Source organism: Ceratina calcarata, unplaced genomic scaffold (genome assembly GCF_001652005.2).
Source record: "Ceratina calcarata isolate Rehan_Ccalc_2016 unplaced genomic scaffold, ASM165200v1 scaffold493.2, whole genome shotgun sequence".
Taxonomy (NCBI): Eukaryota; Metazoa; Arthropoda; class Insecta; order Hymenoptera; family Apidae; genus Ceratina; species Ceratina calcarata.
In genome coordinates, this window is record NW_017173655.1 from 364,019 (window position 1) to 381,092 (window position 17,074).

A 17,074-nucleotide genomic window follows, 5' to 3' on the forward strand; every position below is an offset into this window, starting at 1 on the left:
AATTAATTGAGTGGAGTTAGAAGGAAATTGCATAAAGCCTTATTTATAGCTGACGACTAGAGCTACAATTTTTGTCTGAAACATTTTTCGCTATTGCAAAATACTCGTCCCACCCACAAAACGGCAAACTTTTGTAACGATCATTAAAGAATTAATAAACCTTAATATCACACATTGCGTACTGCATAAGCGTTACAAATTGAGAAATAGATTTCTTATCAGATTTGCATGATGAATCAACTATTCCTGGTCTATTCGTAGTATCGAAAGTTATTCATGCTTTATGTATGGCACGACACGAGGACATATACGATCACACGTATTACCCAATAGAAAGTGAATTCATATGTTGGATTTAAAGCAATTACTATTGTTGTATTATAAAAAGACATGCAGCAGCACAAAATTTACTTATATATTTACAATAAATGATACAAAAATGTTAGTATTATCTTGCAATATAAAGCAGTTTTAGTATCAATTTAAAAAGTGTATATACAACTTTCGATATTGCATATACTACATAGATTTTTTTTACGTTTAATCAAATCTGCAAATGCATCGGATTCACAGACTAATGAGTTAGCATCGTGATTAGCAGATTGTCTCAATTACTTCGAATAAACATGACGTCGTTTAATTGAGGGACGCAACCGTAAATGCGTGAAACTTTCTATTATAATGAACGATGTAATTGCTGCCGTTGCACAGCATTGCGACTTGGACGATCCATTAGTATTCTTTCCTTCCACTTATCCTCAAGTGTTTTGAAGCCGGGTATCACAATCCTTGATCGATTTTTTGTGGGTCTTATCGCGGGCAAGGTGCAAGAAGAAAAGAAGAGCAGAGTACCGTGGCATGATCCGCGTTTACTCTCGACGAGGCCACTTTCACGAGAGTTATGTACGAAGACGAACACAAGCATACATTCTTCTTATTTTTCGTTAAATTCGCTTACTCATCGCGAAAGTGTAATTTCAAATAATTCAAAGGTTATCATGCTTCAGTCGCTATGCGTAAATTGTGAATTCTATGCATTCATAGTAGATTCACATTTATGCATAAAACATAGAAATATTCAAAGGTGCAACATTAGAATGCATATCATAATATTTAGTCGATTAAACGAAATTCTTCATTCTTTCTTTTTTTTTATATTAAGATCTGCAATACAATATAAAAATTCCATGGAATTAAGATTATCCTCTTAATGAAATAATCTTGTTAAAACGATTATAATTATATCTCGATTATTTCCTTTAAAGTTTCTAACTAAAGTTCAATGGCTCGTTGGTTTAATAAATTAACGTCTAGTTCGTATTCACGAGCAAATAAATGTTGAAGCGAAATGCAGGCAAACCCGTGTTGCAACATGCAGACGGAAAATACGTTTGATCTCGATTCGAAAGTGAAATTAGCTCGAATTCACGGTCATCGATGCGCGTTATCTAGGTGAAATTACGTTTCTAATAGGCGCCGCCGTAAGCCGTCATTATCCGATACGTTGACCTGTATGTTTCATTCACGTTGCAGATAATTCCACGTTACGTGCGATGCAAAAGCAAATAAACTAAGCGCTCGCCGGTGGTTCAGAGCAGTTCGCGTAACCACGCATCGATATTCCTTTCGCATTTGATCCAAAAACCATGTCCATCAGTTTCTCAATCGCAAACATTGAAATCAACCATGAAATTAGGAAACGGATGAACAAAAATTGAATACATGATGCATCTTTAAAATAACAAAGATTTCCTTGAAAGGACTTAAAGTTTCTTTATAAAAAAATCTTTGGAATTGTGATTTATTCGTTCGGTTCGTACTCGCATCACATTTTTCTGTTCAGAAGCCGTTTGGATGCAACGCGTAACCCAATTTCGATGTACAGGCAGAATTTCTAGATCAGAACCATCGGGGTAGGTACGTACACGCTCCGTGACATCCAATCGAACAGCCAATTAAATATCGGAGATTTCACCTACCCAGGGCGCATCATTGATTACAGAGAGACGACGGGTTTCACTTTCGAATCGGGATCGTCTCGAATGCATCGAAAGACGATGCATGCGAACACTTTACTCTTTTCCCTTGTCTATCCATAAATCGATGAATAAATAGATACGGTTCAAAACAGTTGTGAATTATTTTATAATAGACCGCAGGTTTTCATGTGAACTAATATTATGAAATAAATATAATGCCTCTTCTGTTATCAGAATATCTCGCACGTGCTATAAACCATATCGTAAGAAATTTTTAAACTGACTCATATATCCTTTCTTTTTTATACTATTTGTACGTGTACACGTTTCGGAAATTCCAGGAGATCGACGTTACAAAAGGTTTCACGTGAAAAATCGCAGATAAAGATTTTCTGAATGAAATCGCGTGTCCGGTTATATAAGACGACTCTGCAGGGATTTATAATCCACATAAGCATGGGAAAAAGTTTATGTCCTTGCGCATATGCGAACAACGCGACGTTATGCATTATTAATGAGCCCAGGGAAAGCGATCCTTGTCTCCCCTGAAACTACGTTTTTTTCAACAATGCTCTCCGGTTAAACAGAAATCTCGTGACAAACAATCGATTGTGACTAATTAGAAAAATCGAATTGCATTGTTGTTCGAAAAATGAAAGTACAATTGTTCTCTGTCCTTCGACGAATTGGTTGACAAAAATAATAATAGACCGGAAGTTGTGTATGGAGGAAATGAAGTGAGTTACTGTCTTCTCGTATCGCGCAATTGCTTTTAAATGTTAAATCTCTGGAATGAAAACGTGCTCGTCTTATTGGACGGTGGAACGAACGAGAATAGAAAGGAAACGTGCTATCCTGGGGGTCGTCGGGTTCATCGCGTATCTTCCTTGACTCCCGGACGATTTCCACAACGCGGGAAAGTCGCGCATCCTCAACGATCAGTTAGTTCGATGCTTCGGCATCGTTTCTCGACTTGTAAAGTGCACGCTTCCGCTATAACGAATGACTAGAGAGCCGGAGATGTGTTCTCGAGAGTGAAACTCGAGGCAACGTGGTCGAGCTAATTAAACAGTAAATATAATGATTGAATTTATAGAAGAATCGAGTATAGGAAATAAAATGTATAATAATAAAAACATTACAGAGAATATCAAGCGTTTCGAACACACGTGAAATCGTGTTATGATCTATGAAAGAATATGAAGAAATAAAACTCAGTAGAATGCATATTTTCAACTGATAAATATTTTATGTTAAAAGTCTAGTAATTAGAATTCGAATGCATCCTGTTTAATGTCTGGTTTAAACGACTTCTTACTCTAATTTACGTTTCCTTTGAAACAGGAATATAGTTACGAACTGCACACGTTATTATAGTTAGGTAACGAGAATCTCACTTCACTGGTTCAAGGTAAAGTTCACTGTTTCACGTGTTTCGAACTTTATCACGCACGCAAACATTAGCCACGATATCGTTAATCAACCAGGAACTGATAAACTATTTCATATGTATTAAATGCACGGGTACTAATCGCTAAATTGCAAATTGTATGGACTTATTAAATTAAGTGGACGCTGTACATAATACATGAATTATAAAAAATGCATATTGCAGTTTTTAAACTGATAACATAAATGTTTTAATTTGCATAAAAATCGCTGTTTAGAATTTGCCGTAGAATGACCGATCCACGGAATATCTCGACGTTGTACCTTTGAGAATATGCCAGCGATAGTAAAGTTATTACAATGTGTGAAAGCTTTAATCGGGGATTAGCGCATTCTGGCACTTTCCTTTCCCGCGTCTGAGCAATTACATACGCGTTTTACGATTCTCCGGTTGACCGGTGTCAATGTCACGGGATCTCGCCGGGAAAAAACGTTCAATCCACCAGTTTCCTAAAACGAGCAGCGGGGCGTCCGGTGCGGCCGGTTTCAGAGAGATGAAAAAAGGTATCCATGCAACTGCTCACCAGGAAATCGAACCTGTACGCAATCCACGAACCCGCAAGAAAATCGCGATTCACTTTCAAATGAGGATGTCAATACTCTACGCTTTCTAAATGGTCTCAGTCGTTTCATGTTATTTCTGTGCATTCATAATAATTGTACACTCACGAATCAACCTAACAATATACTTAATAGACGGAAGAAATCCGTTTTCAAATTGGACACTTGTTTACTTCATTTCAAATACCTTCAATCTCCGATTGAATGTGAAATAATACGTTCTCTTGGTTTCTAACTTTTATGTTAAACCGCAGCTCGCATCAATTCGAATTTTAATCAGAATAAATTACAATTAGATACTAAAACAGATCTAACGATATTTTAGGAATTTCCTAAGAACGGGTTCGACTGCTCGACGATCGAAGACAGGCAAGGGTATAAAACATCTGCGTCGCAGATTTGGCCGTTGCAATCGGTCTCGACGAGTACAAGAATCGTCTTTCCTTTTTCCTGAAGAGTGAAAGATATTTCCAGACCTCCTAAGACAAGTTCCATAAATAAACTTATATGTTGTTTTCTTTGATTAATCGCTTATTACCTACAACCTTCCGTGCATGTCGCAACGCACTCCCCCTTTTTATCGAACACTACGTCACTGGATCTCTGATGTTGACCAATTAAACCTAGGAATTAGGAACAATGACGATACGTTCTAGATACCAAGATGAACAGCACCTTTCACCGAGTTACCTAGTTATTAACAGGGGCGATTGATCGCGGTTTCAGGTGTTACGATTCGTAACGGGATGACGAGACAGAGACAGAGATTGTTACATCAATTTCCCTCTCGCATCCACTTTACTTACTTTCACTGAAACTTGCACGGTGTCCCGAGTACCAACGGCAGATGTATACAACGTATTTCGCGTACGGCAACATACTGGACACTCTAATTGAACGTTTCGGTTGAGTAACACGCGTTAAACGTTCCACCGGGACTCTCACGGTGCTAAGCAAACGCATAGAACATATATTTTATTGAATTTTTCACGGGAAATAAAGAATAATAGAAAAATAATGATCGAAGATGAGAATGTACTTTCAGTAAGACTATTAAAACGGTGAACGTGGCAGAGAATTAGATTTTAGTAGACTTGTGCTCAAGCAACATTTCTGACAATTACACTAATTTCTCTGTTAATTGAAGTTTCGCGTGTTACGATTCGAAAAAAATAATTGCAATCCGTTAATTGAGGATGGTAGAAATAGTAACGATTAGGTAACGCGATAACGTTTGTTTATATGGTCATGCGAACGTGCGTATAAACCCGTGCCCGTCTGACCACGCACGCTACGAATCTACTTCGGCTGCCTTTCACTCTCGAGAAATGGCACGCACAAAAAATCGCACGCACACGTACTCACTATTTAGGACATAATTGCACCCTGCGTATAGGAAACGTTTCATTTAGCAATTAGACAAAGACGTGGAAGTGTTTAAACTGCACGTGTCCGCGATAAAGTCATTAAATGTTAACGTTAATTGTTCTCGACACAACACGAGTAAAATGAAATCTTTTAAAAATATCTAGAAGGTACAAAAATAATGCGATCAGTGTGAGAATATGTATCGCTATATAATTACTTTGTTTATCAGGAAAATTTGCAAATAGGTTTTTACGGTTTTGGTAAAAAGCCAAACGAGAAGAAACCGTAGACCGGATAGATACGTATCGTGCGTAAAATAGGAAGGATATAACTTTCCAGTACGTACACCCGGTTCTCTCGATTATCGCCGACTATTCAGGGGCACTGAGAGCTAGAGGAAATCACCGAGAGAAATTTCGTGTAAAGATTTCAACTGATTATCCACGTCGAACCGCAAAAAACGATACTGATTGTGAGAGTAAATCGATCTGCGGGAAAAGTGGAATGACGTGATCCACGCGAATAAATGTATTATGCTCTTGTGAGTGATATAAGTGCTTACCTATATCATTCTCGATTATAGATTATTTTTCACATAAAAGAGAAAGCATCGTTGCTTTTTTATCCCGTGAAAAATAAATCAGTCAGTGATGCAAAAATGACATTGAAAGTGGAAACATTTTTGCTCATTGAATTTTGAGATAAAAGAGAGCTTCGTTTTTTGTTTTACGCAAGCTGAACCGGTGAATGATTTATGGTACGTCGATCATGCTTGCGAACTCTTCAACAGGTAGTCCTAGTTCTGCTTGAGGTTTCCAAGAAGGTGTCGCAATCGGTTTTCGTTTTTGCCAGGGCGAGTCAACCCGAATATCGACGCTGTAAAGGTATCAGGTAGACACCTGAGGGGCGGGACGTTTAGAAAGCTGAGGTTCTCGCCCATAACTCGACCATAGGAGTGTAAATAAAAATTTCTAAGATCCTGTGTTTGCCATAGCGCCTTTGAAACGTTTCAACCGCGTTCTTTTTCTATCTACCCACGCGCGAACGACTTCTCTTTCTCTTTTCCCGGTTAAAATAACTCGGAATGTTTTCGATAAGGCCAGGAATATTTGCGATCTATCTTGAGAAAACAGAGAGAGAGACTCTGCTGGCCCATTAGTATCCGTTTCAACTTTTGATTTATGACGCACAATTAGAGAAGTATGAAAAGGCAAAATAGTTGGAATTCGACGAATGATGACTCTCGATTTTTTGTCAACCAATAAAAGTATAGAAAACTGTTATTAGAATGCAAATCTTTGACTTAATTATCGTCGTTTGAAAAATTCAAAAATAGAAAAAATGTGCACGTTGCGGAGTTTATTAATTATTTAATTCAGTATAAACATGTAGTTTAATTATCAATATAAAGAAATAGCGAAATGTCGACACGGATCGTTTCTTATCTGGACTCTAAAATCTGGAGCAACTGTACCTACGGTTGAATGATTTACGAACCGGAATGGCTGGAACGTTTCCTACAAGTTTTCGTATACTTCCAGCCGTCTGGCCTCCGTACAACCGAGAATTCACTTTCATCCCGGGAATACGTCTTTCCTCGTGCGTAGCTCGTGAGAATTCAGCTACCACTTATCACCTGTAATTAACAACGGCAAGACGAGTATCACTACGAATTTCGATGAAACTGCTGATCCAAGAAAGAAAAAGCGACATTAACAAACTACACTGGACAAATAAATAATCAAGGTTTAGTATGTTCACTGTATTTTCGAGGATGGTCGAACCCGCGCTATAAAGTTGCTACCCGTTTTAGCGCGTTGTACTTTCACCGGTGCAGGTTCGTGATTATGAGCTTTTCAAATAAAACGCAGCCTCCACGCCTCGGACGATTAAATCTTGCGAAAGCACGTACGACGCGCGGTAGAATACAAATAAACCCACTGCCTCTTGAACTACTTTTTTCACCGCGGTTTTCCTAGCCGTCGCTTTAACGACCTTGACAAACGCTTGATTACGCAACCGATTACGCGATGCCACACGTTTCTTTCTAATAAAATGATATTAAAAAAAAAAAGTTTAAATACGCGCGAGAAAATTGTATAGAATTGTCGAATAAAATTAATGTAGAAAAAGAAATTCGATGAAGATTGTTCAATAGAACTTTATAAAAAGAGGGACAGGAATTCCCTGTAGAAGTTGTTTTACATGGACCCCCTCTGAATGCTTAATTAACGTAGACATTAGAAATCATGCGAACCGAGGAAGCTTCGAGTATGCAAGGGACAAGACAATTAGTTCCGCGACTTTTTTTTGTTTAACAAAGAGTTATATGAGAAACTTCCTAAACAACGTGCACAGTCGAGTGAAAACTTGCCCAAGTTGTGTTTTAAATCTATTGTTAGTCAATTAAGTTAGTCTCCTTGTTCGATTCTACAATTTTTCTTGCTTGACAAAGAGTTACATGAGAGAATCAAAAGATGCATAATCGCTCTCTGTATTTTTTTTAAATCGTGTTTCAATTAATTGTAATAATTAAAAAAGACTCTAATTTGAAACGTACTCTTCCCCACCCGATTTGAAGCTTTCAGGATTTTTATTACGTCGAGTGAAATTCGCGGTTCGATTTCGTTAACGGCAAAAAAGTCGATTGGCGTCTCGTCATCAACGACAGATGATCGAGCATGTGAAAGGAAAAGCGGCGAGGGTCCAGCCTCGGGGCCTTCCGGGTGAGAAGGCGCCCGGTCGGCCCCGGCTGAAATCGAAGGCAAAACCGGCGAAGAAATTCTCCACCCGATGTCTCCTTTTTTTTTCCACCACCTTTAAGTACCAGGTAATCTGGAGCACCAGGTATAACCTTGCTACATAACCTTGCCTTTCCATGAACTTCGCCTTTGCGAAGCCGCCGGGAGAACGAAACCGTCCGGCTTGCTCGACCGGATCGCGTTCCCGATTACTTTCTCCGGAACGATGGCCCACCGTGGCGTATAAACCGAGATCGTATGGGTATGGGTATCGTAGGAGGTGGACACGAAGAGGAAGGAGAGCGGACATAGCGATGGGATTAAACTATTCGACTTTCTTCTGCGAAAACTAAATAAAACGTATAGTTAATAAGAGATAGGAATCTAAAGAAATAATAATACCGAATGACAGGCCTACATCGTTTCCTACGATACCGTTAAGAAATATCAATACTAATATTTCAACTGATCCTATAAGATAAATTGTTGAAAGCTGTTACAAATGTTATTTTGTAAATCAATATTATATCACAAAAATCTGCAATCCATCACGTATGAAAACAAGGATAGACTACCAGGAAATCCTGGAGACGATGAATTGATAAAAAGAACAAATACCGAGATCAGTGCCATCGCTAGACGATGGTTACGAGTAAACGCTGGGCCCAGGAGCCCACCACCGTACGTCTCCTCCTCCACCAGGGCGATTCTACCACCACCTCGGCTGGCCCGGAGACGCGGGCCACCTTCCTTGGACGATGCCAACGGGGGAGAGAATACGCGCCTATATAACTACGGCGTTCCGCTGATTGGACGAAGTAACTTACGTTTTCCTGCACTAAGGGAACGAAGAGTACGCAGCCCGAGCCCGACGGGCGGCATTGCGAGGAACATGAGGATTCGCCCGGGATGCGCGGTTAGTTCTTCACATACATTCATTTGGTAACTGCGAATTTTTATGCAATACTGCCGATAATTCGTGTAAATTACGTGCAAGTTCTAAGTGCATAAAAATCCGCAATTTAAATTTCGCGCTATATTCATTTTATTGTGACCGAGTGATGTTTCCATTGATCATTTGCACTCTAAACTCTGTTTAAAGTAGAAATTTAAATATAATTGATGTCAAGTTGCAGTTGATATAAGAGTGCAAGGAATTGATATGTAAATTGCTATTAATTGTTTCGATGTTTTACAGAAAATCGTGGATCGTTATATCATTCTATTAACTTATCTAGCTTCCAGTTATTCTATATTCAGGTATAACGGAAAAGTGAACAGAACCGGAACAGTAAGATCTCCGGCCACTTAGCGTTCGCCGGCGAACGTGTCACTTCGTTATCGATAGGCGACGAGATTCGAAAGTGATGTTCCATAAACGAACTCCCGTTAAAAGTCGTGTTTGGAACGTTGCCATAAAAATTGAGATGCCGGATTTCTCCGTATCTCCTACGAGATTTAAATTCACGCGTACCGTTGATTACAGGCTGCACTAGTGGTGCTACTGCAAGTCGCTTTTGTGGCGAGCAAGGCGCTGGACCAGAGCCAGACACAGCCACTCAAGTCTCAGCAACAAATACCGTAAGTATCCTCGGTTGAGAATACTTATGAAAAAAATTAATTCAAAAACTCTTCGCACTCTGTTTTCAATATCGATTCCTACTAACTCCTCATTTCAATTATTTTTATTATCTCGCTATATGTAAATTAGTATTACTGTAGAAGTTCGAAGGGTTGAGAAGTTGCTTCTAAATCGTCGAATCTCTTACGATTCTTAAAAATTCTTTGAGCAGATATGGCACAGCGGCACAGAAGAGGTGGGGTGGCGATTTGGGAGGCCATGGGGGTGACTTGGGCGCAGGAGGCTACGGCGGCGGCGGTGGCGGTGGTGGCGACTTCAGTGCTCACGGGGCTGATTTAGGTGGTCACGGGGGTGACCTCGGCGGAGGCTTTGGTCACTCTGGCGGAGGTGGAGGCGCGAGTTTCGGACACTCTGGTGGAGGCGGAGGTGGCGATTTTGGACACTCCGGTGGAGGTGGAGGTGGAGATTTCGGACACTCTGGTGGAGGCGGAGGTGGAGATTACGGGCACTCTGGCGGCGGCGACGTAGCAAATTTGGGACACAGTGGAGGAGGAGGCGATATCGGAGGCTACGGTGGTGGCGGTGATCTCGGAGGTGGTTTCGGCCACTCTGGAGGAGGCGCGGGACTCGAGGAACACCACGACGACCATCACGATCATCACGATCACGGGTACTGGAAGAAGAAGTTGATCTGGAAACCCGGATGGAAGAAGATCTGGAAACCGGCTAAGAAACAGATCTGGAAACCAGCGTGGAAGAAAATATGGAAGCCTGTGTGGGTGCCGACGAAGAAGGCTATTTGGAAGGATATTCAGGTTCCCGCTTGGAAGAAAATCTGGAAGCCTGTATGGAAGGAGATCCAGGTCCCGGTTTGGAAAGATATCCAGGTACCGGCATGGAAGAAAATCTGGAAGCCTATATGGAAGCCCATCAAGGTCCCCGCGTGGAAAGAAATTCAGGTACCTGCGTGGAAAAAGATTTGGAAGCCGGTCTGGAAGGAGATTCAGGTCCCAGTGTGGAAAGAGTTCCAGGTACCAGCTTGGAAAAAGATCTGGATCCCGGAGTGGGTGAAGGTCGGCATCCCGGGTGAACACTACCACGGGACCGACCATCACGGCTGGCAGTATACCAGTCACGATCTTTGGAAGAAGAAACTGATCTGGAAACCGTTGTGGAAGAAATATTGGAAACCAGCGAAGAAGCAGATTTGGGTGCCCGACAAGAAGCTGGAGTGGGTCGAAGCCTGGAAACAGATCTGGAAACCAGCTAAAAAACAGATCTGGGTAGACGACAAGAAGCTCGCTTGGAAAGAGGAATGGAAACAAATTTGGAAGCCGTCGAAGAAGCTCATCTGGGTGCCTGACAAGAAGCTAGAGTGGAAGGAAGCTTGGAAGCAAATTTGGAAGACCGACAAGAAACTCGAATGGATCGCTGATAAGAAGCTAGCTTGGAAGGAAGCCTGGAAACAGATCTGGGTTCCAGCTTGGAAAGAGATTTGGGTTCCAGCGTGGAAGAAGATCTGGAAACCGGTGTGGATATCCGAATGGTTCCCCGCAGAGGACCATCATCCTCATCACCACGGATGGGAAGACCGGAAGGACACGCAAGCTCAAGGCTCTCAAGTGGCTCCCAAGGTAGCCAATGAAGGGAAAGAGCAAGGACAGCAACAGATTCAAGTGGATCGAAACAAAGTCAGATGGGACCGATCGTCGGCGGTCGAGGCGTCGACGATCAGCCAGGACCTGGTGCCGCCGCCGAAGAATCAAAGCGGCCCGAACTTGGCCTTCCCCAATCACTGACCGAACTGTTATATGCTCGTAGACCCACAAGAGTATTGTAACATAAGCCGCTGTATATATTATTTTAGTTGTACGTTAAGTTAGATAAGTTTCCTCGAAGGATTAATCGACTGACATGGTCTCTGACTCTGACTATAACGCGTTCTGTCTTTATGTATAATATCCCCTTTTTTATACAATGTTGTTGTTACTCCTTTGTTAACCGATGCCGTTACGAATAAAGTTAATTAATATTTTGTTAAGAATTATATCATTATTCCAACTTCCTCCCGTTAATATTCTCATGCGTTAAAAATCAGCTTGCTCGAGACTTTTGCATGATAGAAGCTTGTTATAATATAAATATTGTACAATGTAATTGTATTATAAATGATTTTGATATAAAACAGAATTAAATATAAAAATTTCAAGGGTGAGATTCTTTCATCCTTCCTCTTCTGGTTAAATTTAAATAATCTAATCTCCTAATCCGCTGATGAACATCAGATTGCTCGATGCTTGGTTCACACCTCGGCATTGGTTTGTTTCGCTTTCGTTCTAAGGCCCACGCTCCTAATGACGCAACGTGAGCACGCGGGTCGATGCGAAACACTGGAGAAAGTTTTAGATTTGTCATGGAGGGAAGTTGTATATGGGAGACCTCGACCGTGGAGAAAGTATCCGTGCACCCGCACACATAAACGTCCAGATACACGATGCCATAAATTAATTCGTGCTCGCGATAGCGACAGAATCGACCACGTCGCGACACGTGTCCTGCTTCACAAAATTCGTACCATAAATCTCAGTAAGCGGCGACGCGTTATCAAAATTGCATGAGATAAATCGATTTCTTACAATAATCCTATTACAATTTTATCATCAGGAAAGAGGTTCTTTTTATAAAAAATTATTTGAATTAAATATTTCGCGTGAAGTGGAAAATTGAAAAGAGGAAATCTACAAAGCTAGAAGTGGTCAAATTTTCTTGGATTAAATGAAAATTACAAGTAATTCTGTCTCCAATGAAAAAATGTAATAAGATAATATTCTTCCAATTATTCTTTGTTATTCTTGCTGATTCGCGTGCTCGGTTGCTCCCATCCCTAGACCAGGTGATGCAGTACTCCCGTCCCGTTATGTACGGGACGGTAAGCCGCGGTTCTCTGTGTGCAACAACGAGAGAAACTTTTGCCTTGATCGAATCGCGGGGTCAGATTTTTCATCACGCTTGCCCGACGACTATGCCAGCCAGCTAGCCTGCAGCAACATAGAAAAAAATCGGTGAAATGTCGTACGCGTATATTTTCTAATCGATCTTCACGGACAAGTCGCCGCGGTTTTCACTTTCCTCTCCCTCTCGCACTCTTTCGTTACGATCGGGCATCTCGTCGAACCTCGTCTAGAACCGTCTTTCAGAGTCTAAAGATCAACAGAGCATACACTCGTTCTTCCTGAACTCGAAATTAAAGTGCAAACACTCCAGTACCAAACGTCGATTAAAACGTGGACAAACATTTAAACGCCGAGGATGGCACCGTTCTGTTTCCTATTTTTAAACGAATATACAATACTTTCCTTATTTTTAAATATAAAAGCGTTTTACGCATTGTAGGAACGACTGGTTCAAGGCTGTTTCATCTAGAAGATTCTTTTCTAGGTTCTATAACGCGAGTCAGTCAAATGGAAATCTCACGAGTTCAACGGCGAGTGATTACACGATAACGACCAATTTTACGACTCACAAAGAATCTCGCACGCTAGGAAACAATGCTCAATTACTAGCTGTAAACTGAAATTGTTGTACGATTATTTTTATGAGAATTTAAGATAAAAATTGCTTCAGATAAAAATTTGTTCGTGCAAAATATATTAAAGAAAAGAATTTGCCACTGCTAATTCATCCTGCGTCTGCAAATACTGCTCACAAAACGTGTATGCATAGATGATCAAGCATACAACGTTCTGTTTGTTTTAAAATACTTGGACGCGTGCCTGAATGTTAATACGTAAACGATTGCATTCGAAAGTAGTAATAAAACCTAAATGATCAAGAGTTGAATTCATCATTGTTAAAAATTCATAGATGTGTAGCAAAAGTTGAAAAAAAATAAAAGGATTTAATTAACGCGAATAAAAGGATCACGTTGACTGTATCGAAAATATCGAAAACTAGTCGATTCGACTTAGATCCAATTATCCTAATTAGCCAGTTCGACCAGGATATAAATCAGCCGGCACTTCGAAAGCGGTGCGACGCCTTCCACTTCCTGATTCCCCAAGAGGTGTAAACAAACAGGTTGGCGGCCCGTTTGACAAAACGGCATATTTCATTGACCTCACCCGAGTTAACAAACCAGTTATTCAATTTCCAATTTACCATAACAAATATATATATATATATATTGTTTTAGCATTTAAAAAGAGATAGAAATAATCGCCAAATGATGAGTGACGAAAAGCTTCTAATTTTACTAACATTCTATAGAAATATTTATAGCAGTATTTTACATTTCTCCATAGTTTTATTATCGTACGTATTATATTTCAAGAAAATTTTCATGCCATGTACTGTCATAAGTTTTCTAAACGGGAACCATGAAAAGAACGATGGACAAAGAGATATTTTTGTCAAAGGCCATGGGTGTCAGCCCGATAATATCAGGGGGTGCCACCAGAATCGTTTTTTGTACATACGTATCCTCGATATAATAAGAAAAGAGGAATGGAAGAGTCAGTACATTCCAAGATGTTCTACACGCTGATCTTGTTTCTCTTCATCCTCTTCTGTATCTTCTGCGTCTACGATTCTATCAAACCTCGGAATTTCCCACCCGGTTGGTGATCAGTGATTAACTAATCAATACTTATCGAGACATAGACAACTATTAAATCTCTCCATAAAAGTAAAAATTGTCTCTGAGATCTATTAAACGTTGTAATTAATTTATTTCTCAAGGACCAAAATGGATACCACTGCTTGGTTGCTTCCTAACGTTTCGACGATTAAAACTGAAACACAAATACGTGTATCTGGCGTTTCAACAGTTGTCCGTGATCTACGGCCCGATTCTGGGCCTGAAATTGGGGAATCAGAAAGTCGTTGTGATTTCGACGCACGATCTGGTGAAGAAAGTTCTTCTGCAGGAAGAGTTCAACGGCAGACCGGACGGATTTTTCTTCAGGGTTCGCTCGTTTGGAAAAAAAAAGGGTACCAATCTTTTTTACAATACATGATTGGACACTTATACTTTCTTTTATCCGTAATCTGCTATAGACATTCTCTTAATCGTAGGAATTCTATTCAACGATGGCCAGGCATGGTCGGCGTGTCGTCGTTTCACCATGCGACATTTGAAATCCTTCGGACTGGGTCAGTCGAACATGGAAAAGCATTTGATCGTCGAGGCTGAATGCCTGGTAAATTACCTCCGTCGCGCCAGTGACAAGGGACCAGTGTCCATGCACATGGCCTTCGACGTTGCAGTTTTAAATTCCCTTTGGTGCATGTTCGCTGGCCATAGGTTTGACTACGAGAATAAGAAGCTGTTGGAAGTACTTGAAACGGTTCACGATGTTTTTAGGTAAATTATCGAAAAACATGTGCACTTCTAATCAAGCTCTTCATCTTCGAACAATCACTTCCACTTTCTGTAGATTAATGGATACAATGGGCGGTGTTGTTTCGCAAATGCCGTTCCTACGGTTTGTAATACCAGAGATGTCCGGTTACAACGAGTTAATGAGGATCCTTAACAAGCTTTGGAACTTCTTGAACGAAGAGATCAACACTCATGAGAAACAAATGACGGGGGGTCAACCGCAGAACTTGATCGAAGCGTTTTTATTAGAAATATCGAAAAATAATGACGATAATTCCATATTCGATCGTGAGTGATACAATTCTTCACTGCAAATAGATATATAATAATATTCTTCAATTTTATACAATTCGTTGCAAATAATTGTTCAGGGGAGAATTTATTGGTGCTATGTTTGGATCTTTTTTTGGCCGGTTCGAAGACGACGACGGATACTCTAGAAACGACTTTTCTATTTTTATCTTCACACTCTGAATGGATTAAGATTCTCCAGATGGAACTGGATAACGTGGTCGGCAGATCGAGATCACCTACTTTGGAGGATTACGACTCTTTACCTATGATGAAATCGTTTCTCGCAGAGGTGGATTATCATTACTCATAATTCCGTTAATCGTAGTATTAATAATAAATTACTATTATCAGGCGCAGAGATTCTTAGTTCTGGCACCATTTGGACTGCCTCACAAAACTATGAAAGATGTAACATTGAACGGATACAGCATACCCAAGGTAAACATTTCAAAATAATTTCGTTTTAATATTTTGTCAATGCAATAACTTGGAAAACTAAAATCATTATTTCCTTCATCTCTAGAATACAATCATCCTCCTGGATTTCCACAGCGTGAACAACGATAAGACATATTGGGAACATCCAGAAGAATTTCGTCCTCAACGATTTCTCGACGCGAACGGCAAATTCCAACAGAATAACACGAGCATACCGTTCAGTTTAGGTAACGCTCTTTAAATTATTCTAGTAACAAATTTCGAGAAGGTAGAAAAGCCATTCATCGAGATAAGAATCGACTTCGCCAATAATGCGAATACGATTTGAATAGACACGAATTGTTTAAAATTCTTCACGTATCCTGAGTCAAGTTATATTTCGAAGTACGTTCGTTTTAGGTAAGAGACGCTGTCCTGGTGAAACGCTGGCCCGCGTATCCTTATTCTTATTCCTCGCCCACGTTATCCATTACTTCGACATCGAGATTTCACCGGAACACGGCGAGCCGGACCCGGATGGGTACGATGGTTTCACAATATCACCGAAGCCTTATTACTTAAAGCTCACCACGAGGATCACAAATTCCACATCTGATTAATCGAACCAGAGGCACCTTCAATTTTCATGCACAGGCATCGATAATAGCAAGTGTGATACCGTAGGAAAGTGTCAGCTTAATAATAATTTGATAGTTCGAACTGTTAGAGCTCATTGTGAGGATTGTCAAATTAAGTATTTAACAATCGAACTAAAATCGTAAATCCTGTAACTAAGTATAAGCATCTAATAGTAACAAATATCAAAGTTTCATCTAATTTTCGAAAAATGCTTGAAATAAAAGTTGTTCTCCTTCTAATTTCGATATTTAACGAGTTACGTATGATTATTAGACATTTTATTGATGTTGACAAAATCCGACCATCCCACCGTCGAAACGGCGAACTTTTGGAAAAAAATTTCATTTTTCCTCAATAACTCCTAAACCGTTGAATCTACGGGAAAATTGTATAGAACCTTTCTTATAGAGGACGACGAGATCAACAATTTCCATATAAAAGTTTTTCGCTAGCATTAATATTTAACGAGTTATTGACGAAAAACGAAAGAACAATTTTTTGCAAATTACTCGTTAACTATTGATGCTAGCGAAACATTTTTACATGGAAATTATAGATCTCGTCGTCCTCTACAAGAAAGGTCTTATGCAATTTTTCCATATGTCCAACGGTTTAGGAGTTATTGGCCAAAAACGAAAATTTGGAAGAAATTGAAGGGGTACCC

The 17,074-nt window shown here is 40.1% G+C and overlaps 3 protein-coding genes and 1 long non-coding RNA gene across 7 annotated transcripts in view; 3 read left to right on the top strand and 1 right to left on the bottom strand.

Annotated features, from left to right (window-relative positions):
• The window catches only part of LOC108628017 (retinoid-inducible serine carboxypeptidase), a 43,809-nt gene that overhangs the window by 25,746 nt on the left and 989 nt on the right, over window positions 1-17,074 (bottom strand). Inside the window, exons 1-4 of one of the 4 annotated variants that reach the window (XM_026816168.1) lie at window positions 7,162-7,411; window positions 6,855-6,993; window positions 5,920-6,233; window positions 4,796-4,938 (exon numbers count right to left, since the gene is read on the bottom strand). The exons of 2 other annotated variants lie outside the window; for them this stretch is intronic. In XM_026816168.1, coding sequence (XP_026671969.1) covers window positions 4,796-4,868 — 73 coding nt within the window. In that variant the 5' untranslated portion in view covers window positions 4,869-4,938; window positions 5,920-6,233; window positions 6,855-6,993; window positions 7,162-7,411. Of the gene's footprint in view, window positions 1-4,795; window positions 4,939-5,919; window positions 6,234-6,854; window positions 6,994-7,161; window positions 7,412-17,074 lie in introns of those variants that run through there. One more of the 4 variants, XM_026816167.1, reaches the window with a different exon arrangement.
• On the top strand, window positions 3,668-4,512 carry LOC113464717 (uncharacterized). Its single transcript, XR_003389568.1, has 2 exons — window positions 3,668-3,932; window positions 4,315-4,512. It is a non-coding gene; the product is annotated as an uncharacterized LOC113464717 (long non-coding RNA).
• LOC108628063 (uncharacterized) lies at window positions 8,870-11,715 on the top strand. Its single transcript, XM_018029741.2, has 3 exons — window positions 8,870-9,014; window positions 9,585-9,679; window positions 9,892-11,715. The coding sequence occupies exons 1-3, from the start codon at window positions 8,991-8,993 to the stop codon at window positions 11,477-11,479; spliced, it is 1,707 nt and encodes a 568-aa protein (XP_017885230.1). The 5' UTR covers window positions 8,870-8,990; the 3' UTR covers window positions 11,480-11,715.
• LOC108628064 (methyl farnesoate epoxidase) lies at window positions 14,184-16,653 on the top strand. The gene is made up of 8 exons (XM_018029742.2): window positions 14,184-14,295; window positions 14,418-14,669; window positions 14,754-15,042; window positions 15,116-15,348; window positions 15,432-15,643; window positions 15,706-15,792; window positions 15,878-16,019; window positions 16,192-16,653. Exons 1-8 carry the CDS (start codon window positions 14,184-14,186, stop codon window positions 16,389-16,391), a joined length of 1,527 nt encoding a protein of 508 aa, XP_017885231.2. The 3' UTR covers window positions 16,392-16,653.

Excerpts from the sequence above, each read along its gene's own strand:
- LOC108628063 (XM_018029741.2), top strand. The coding sequence starts at position 8,991 with ATGAGGATTCGCCCGGGATGCGCG. Across the intron at positions 9,015-9,584 it reads GGATTCGCCCGGGATGCGCG|GCTGCACTAGTGGTGCTACT; the intron begins GTTAGTTCTTCA and ends CGTTGATTACAG. Across the intron at positions 9,680-9,891 it reads AAGTCTCAGCAACAAATACC|ATATGGCACAGCGGCACAGA; the intron begins GTAAGTATCCTC and ends TTCTTTGAGCAG.
- LOC108628064 (XM_018029742.2), top strand. The coding sequence starts at position 14,184 with ATGGAAGAGTCAGTACATTCCAAGATGTTCTACACGCTGATCTTGTTT. Across the intron at positions 14,296-14,417 it reads ACCTCGGAATTTCCCACCCG|GACCAAAATGGATACCACTG; the intron begins GTTGGTGATCAG and ends TTATTTCTCAAG. Across the intron at positions 15,349-15,431 it reads CGATAATTCCATATTCGATC|GGGAGAATTTATTGGTGCTA; the intron begins GTGAGTGATACA and ends ATAATTGTTCAG.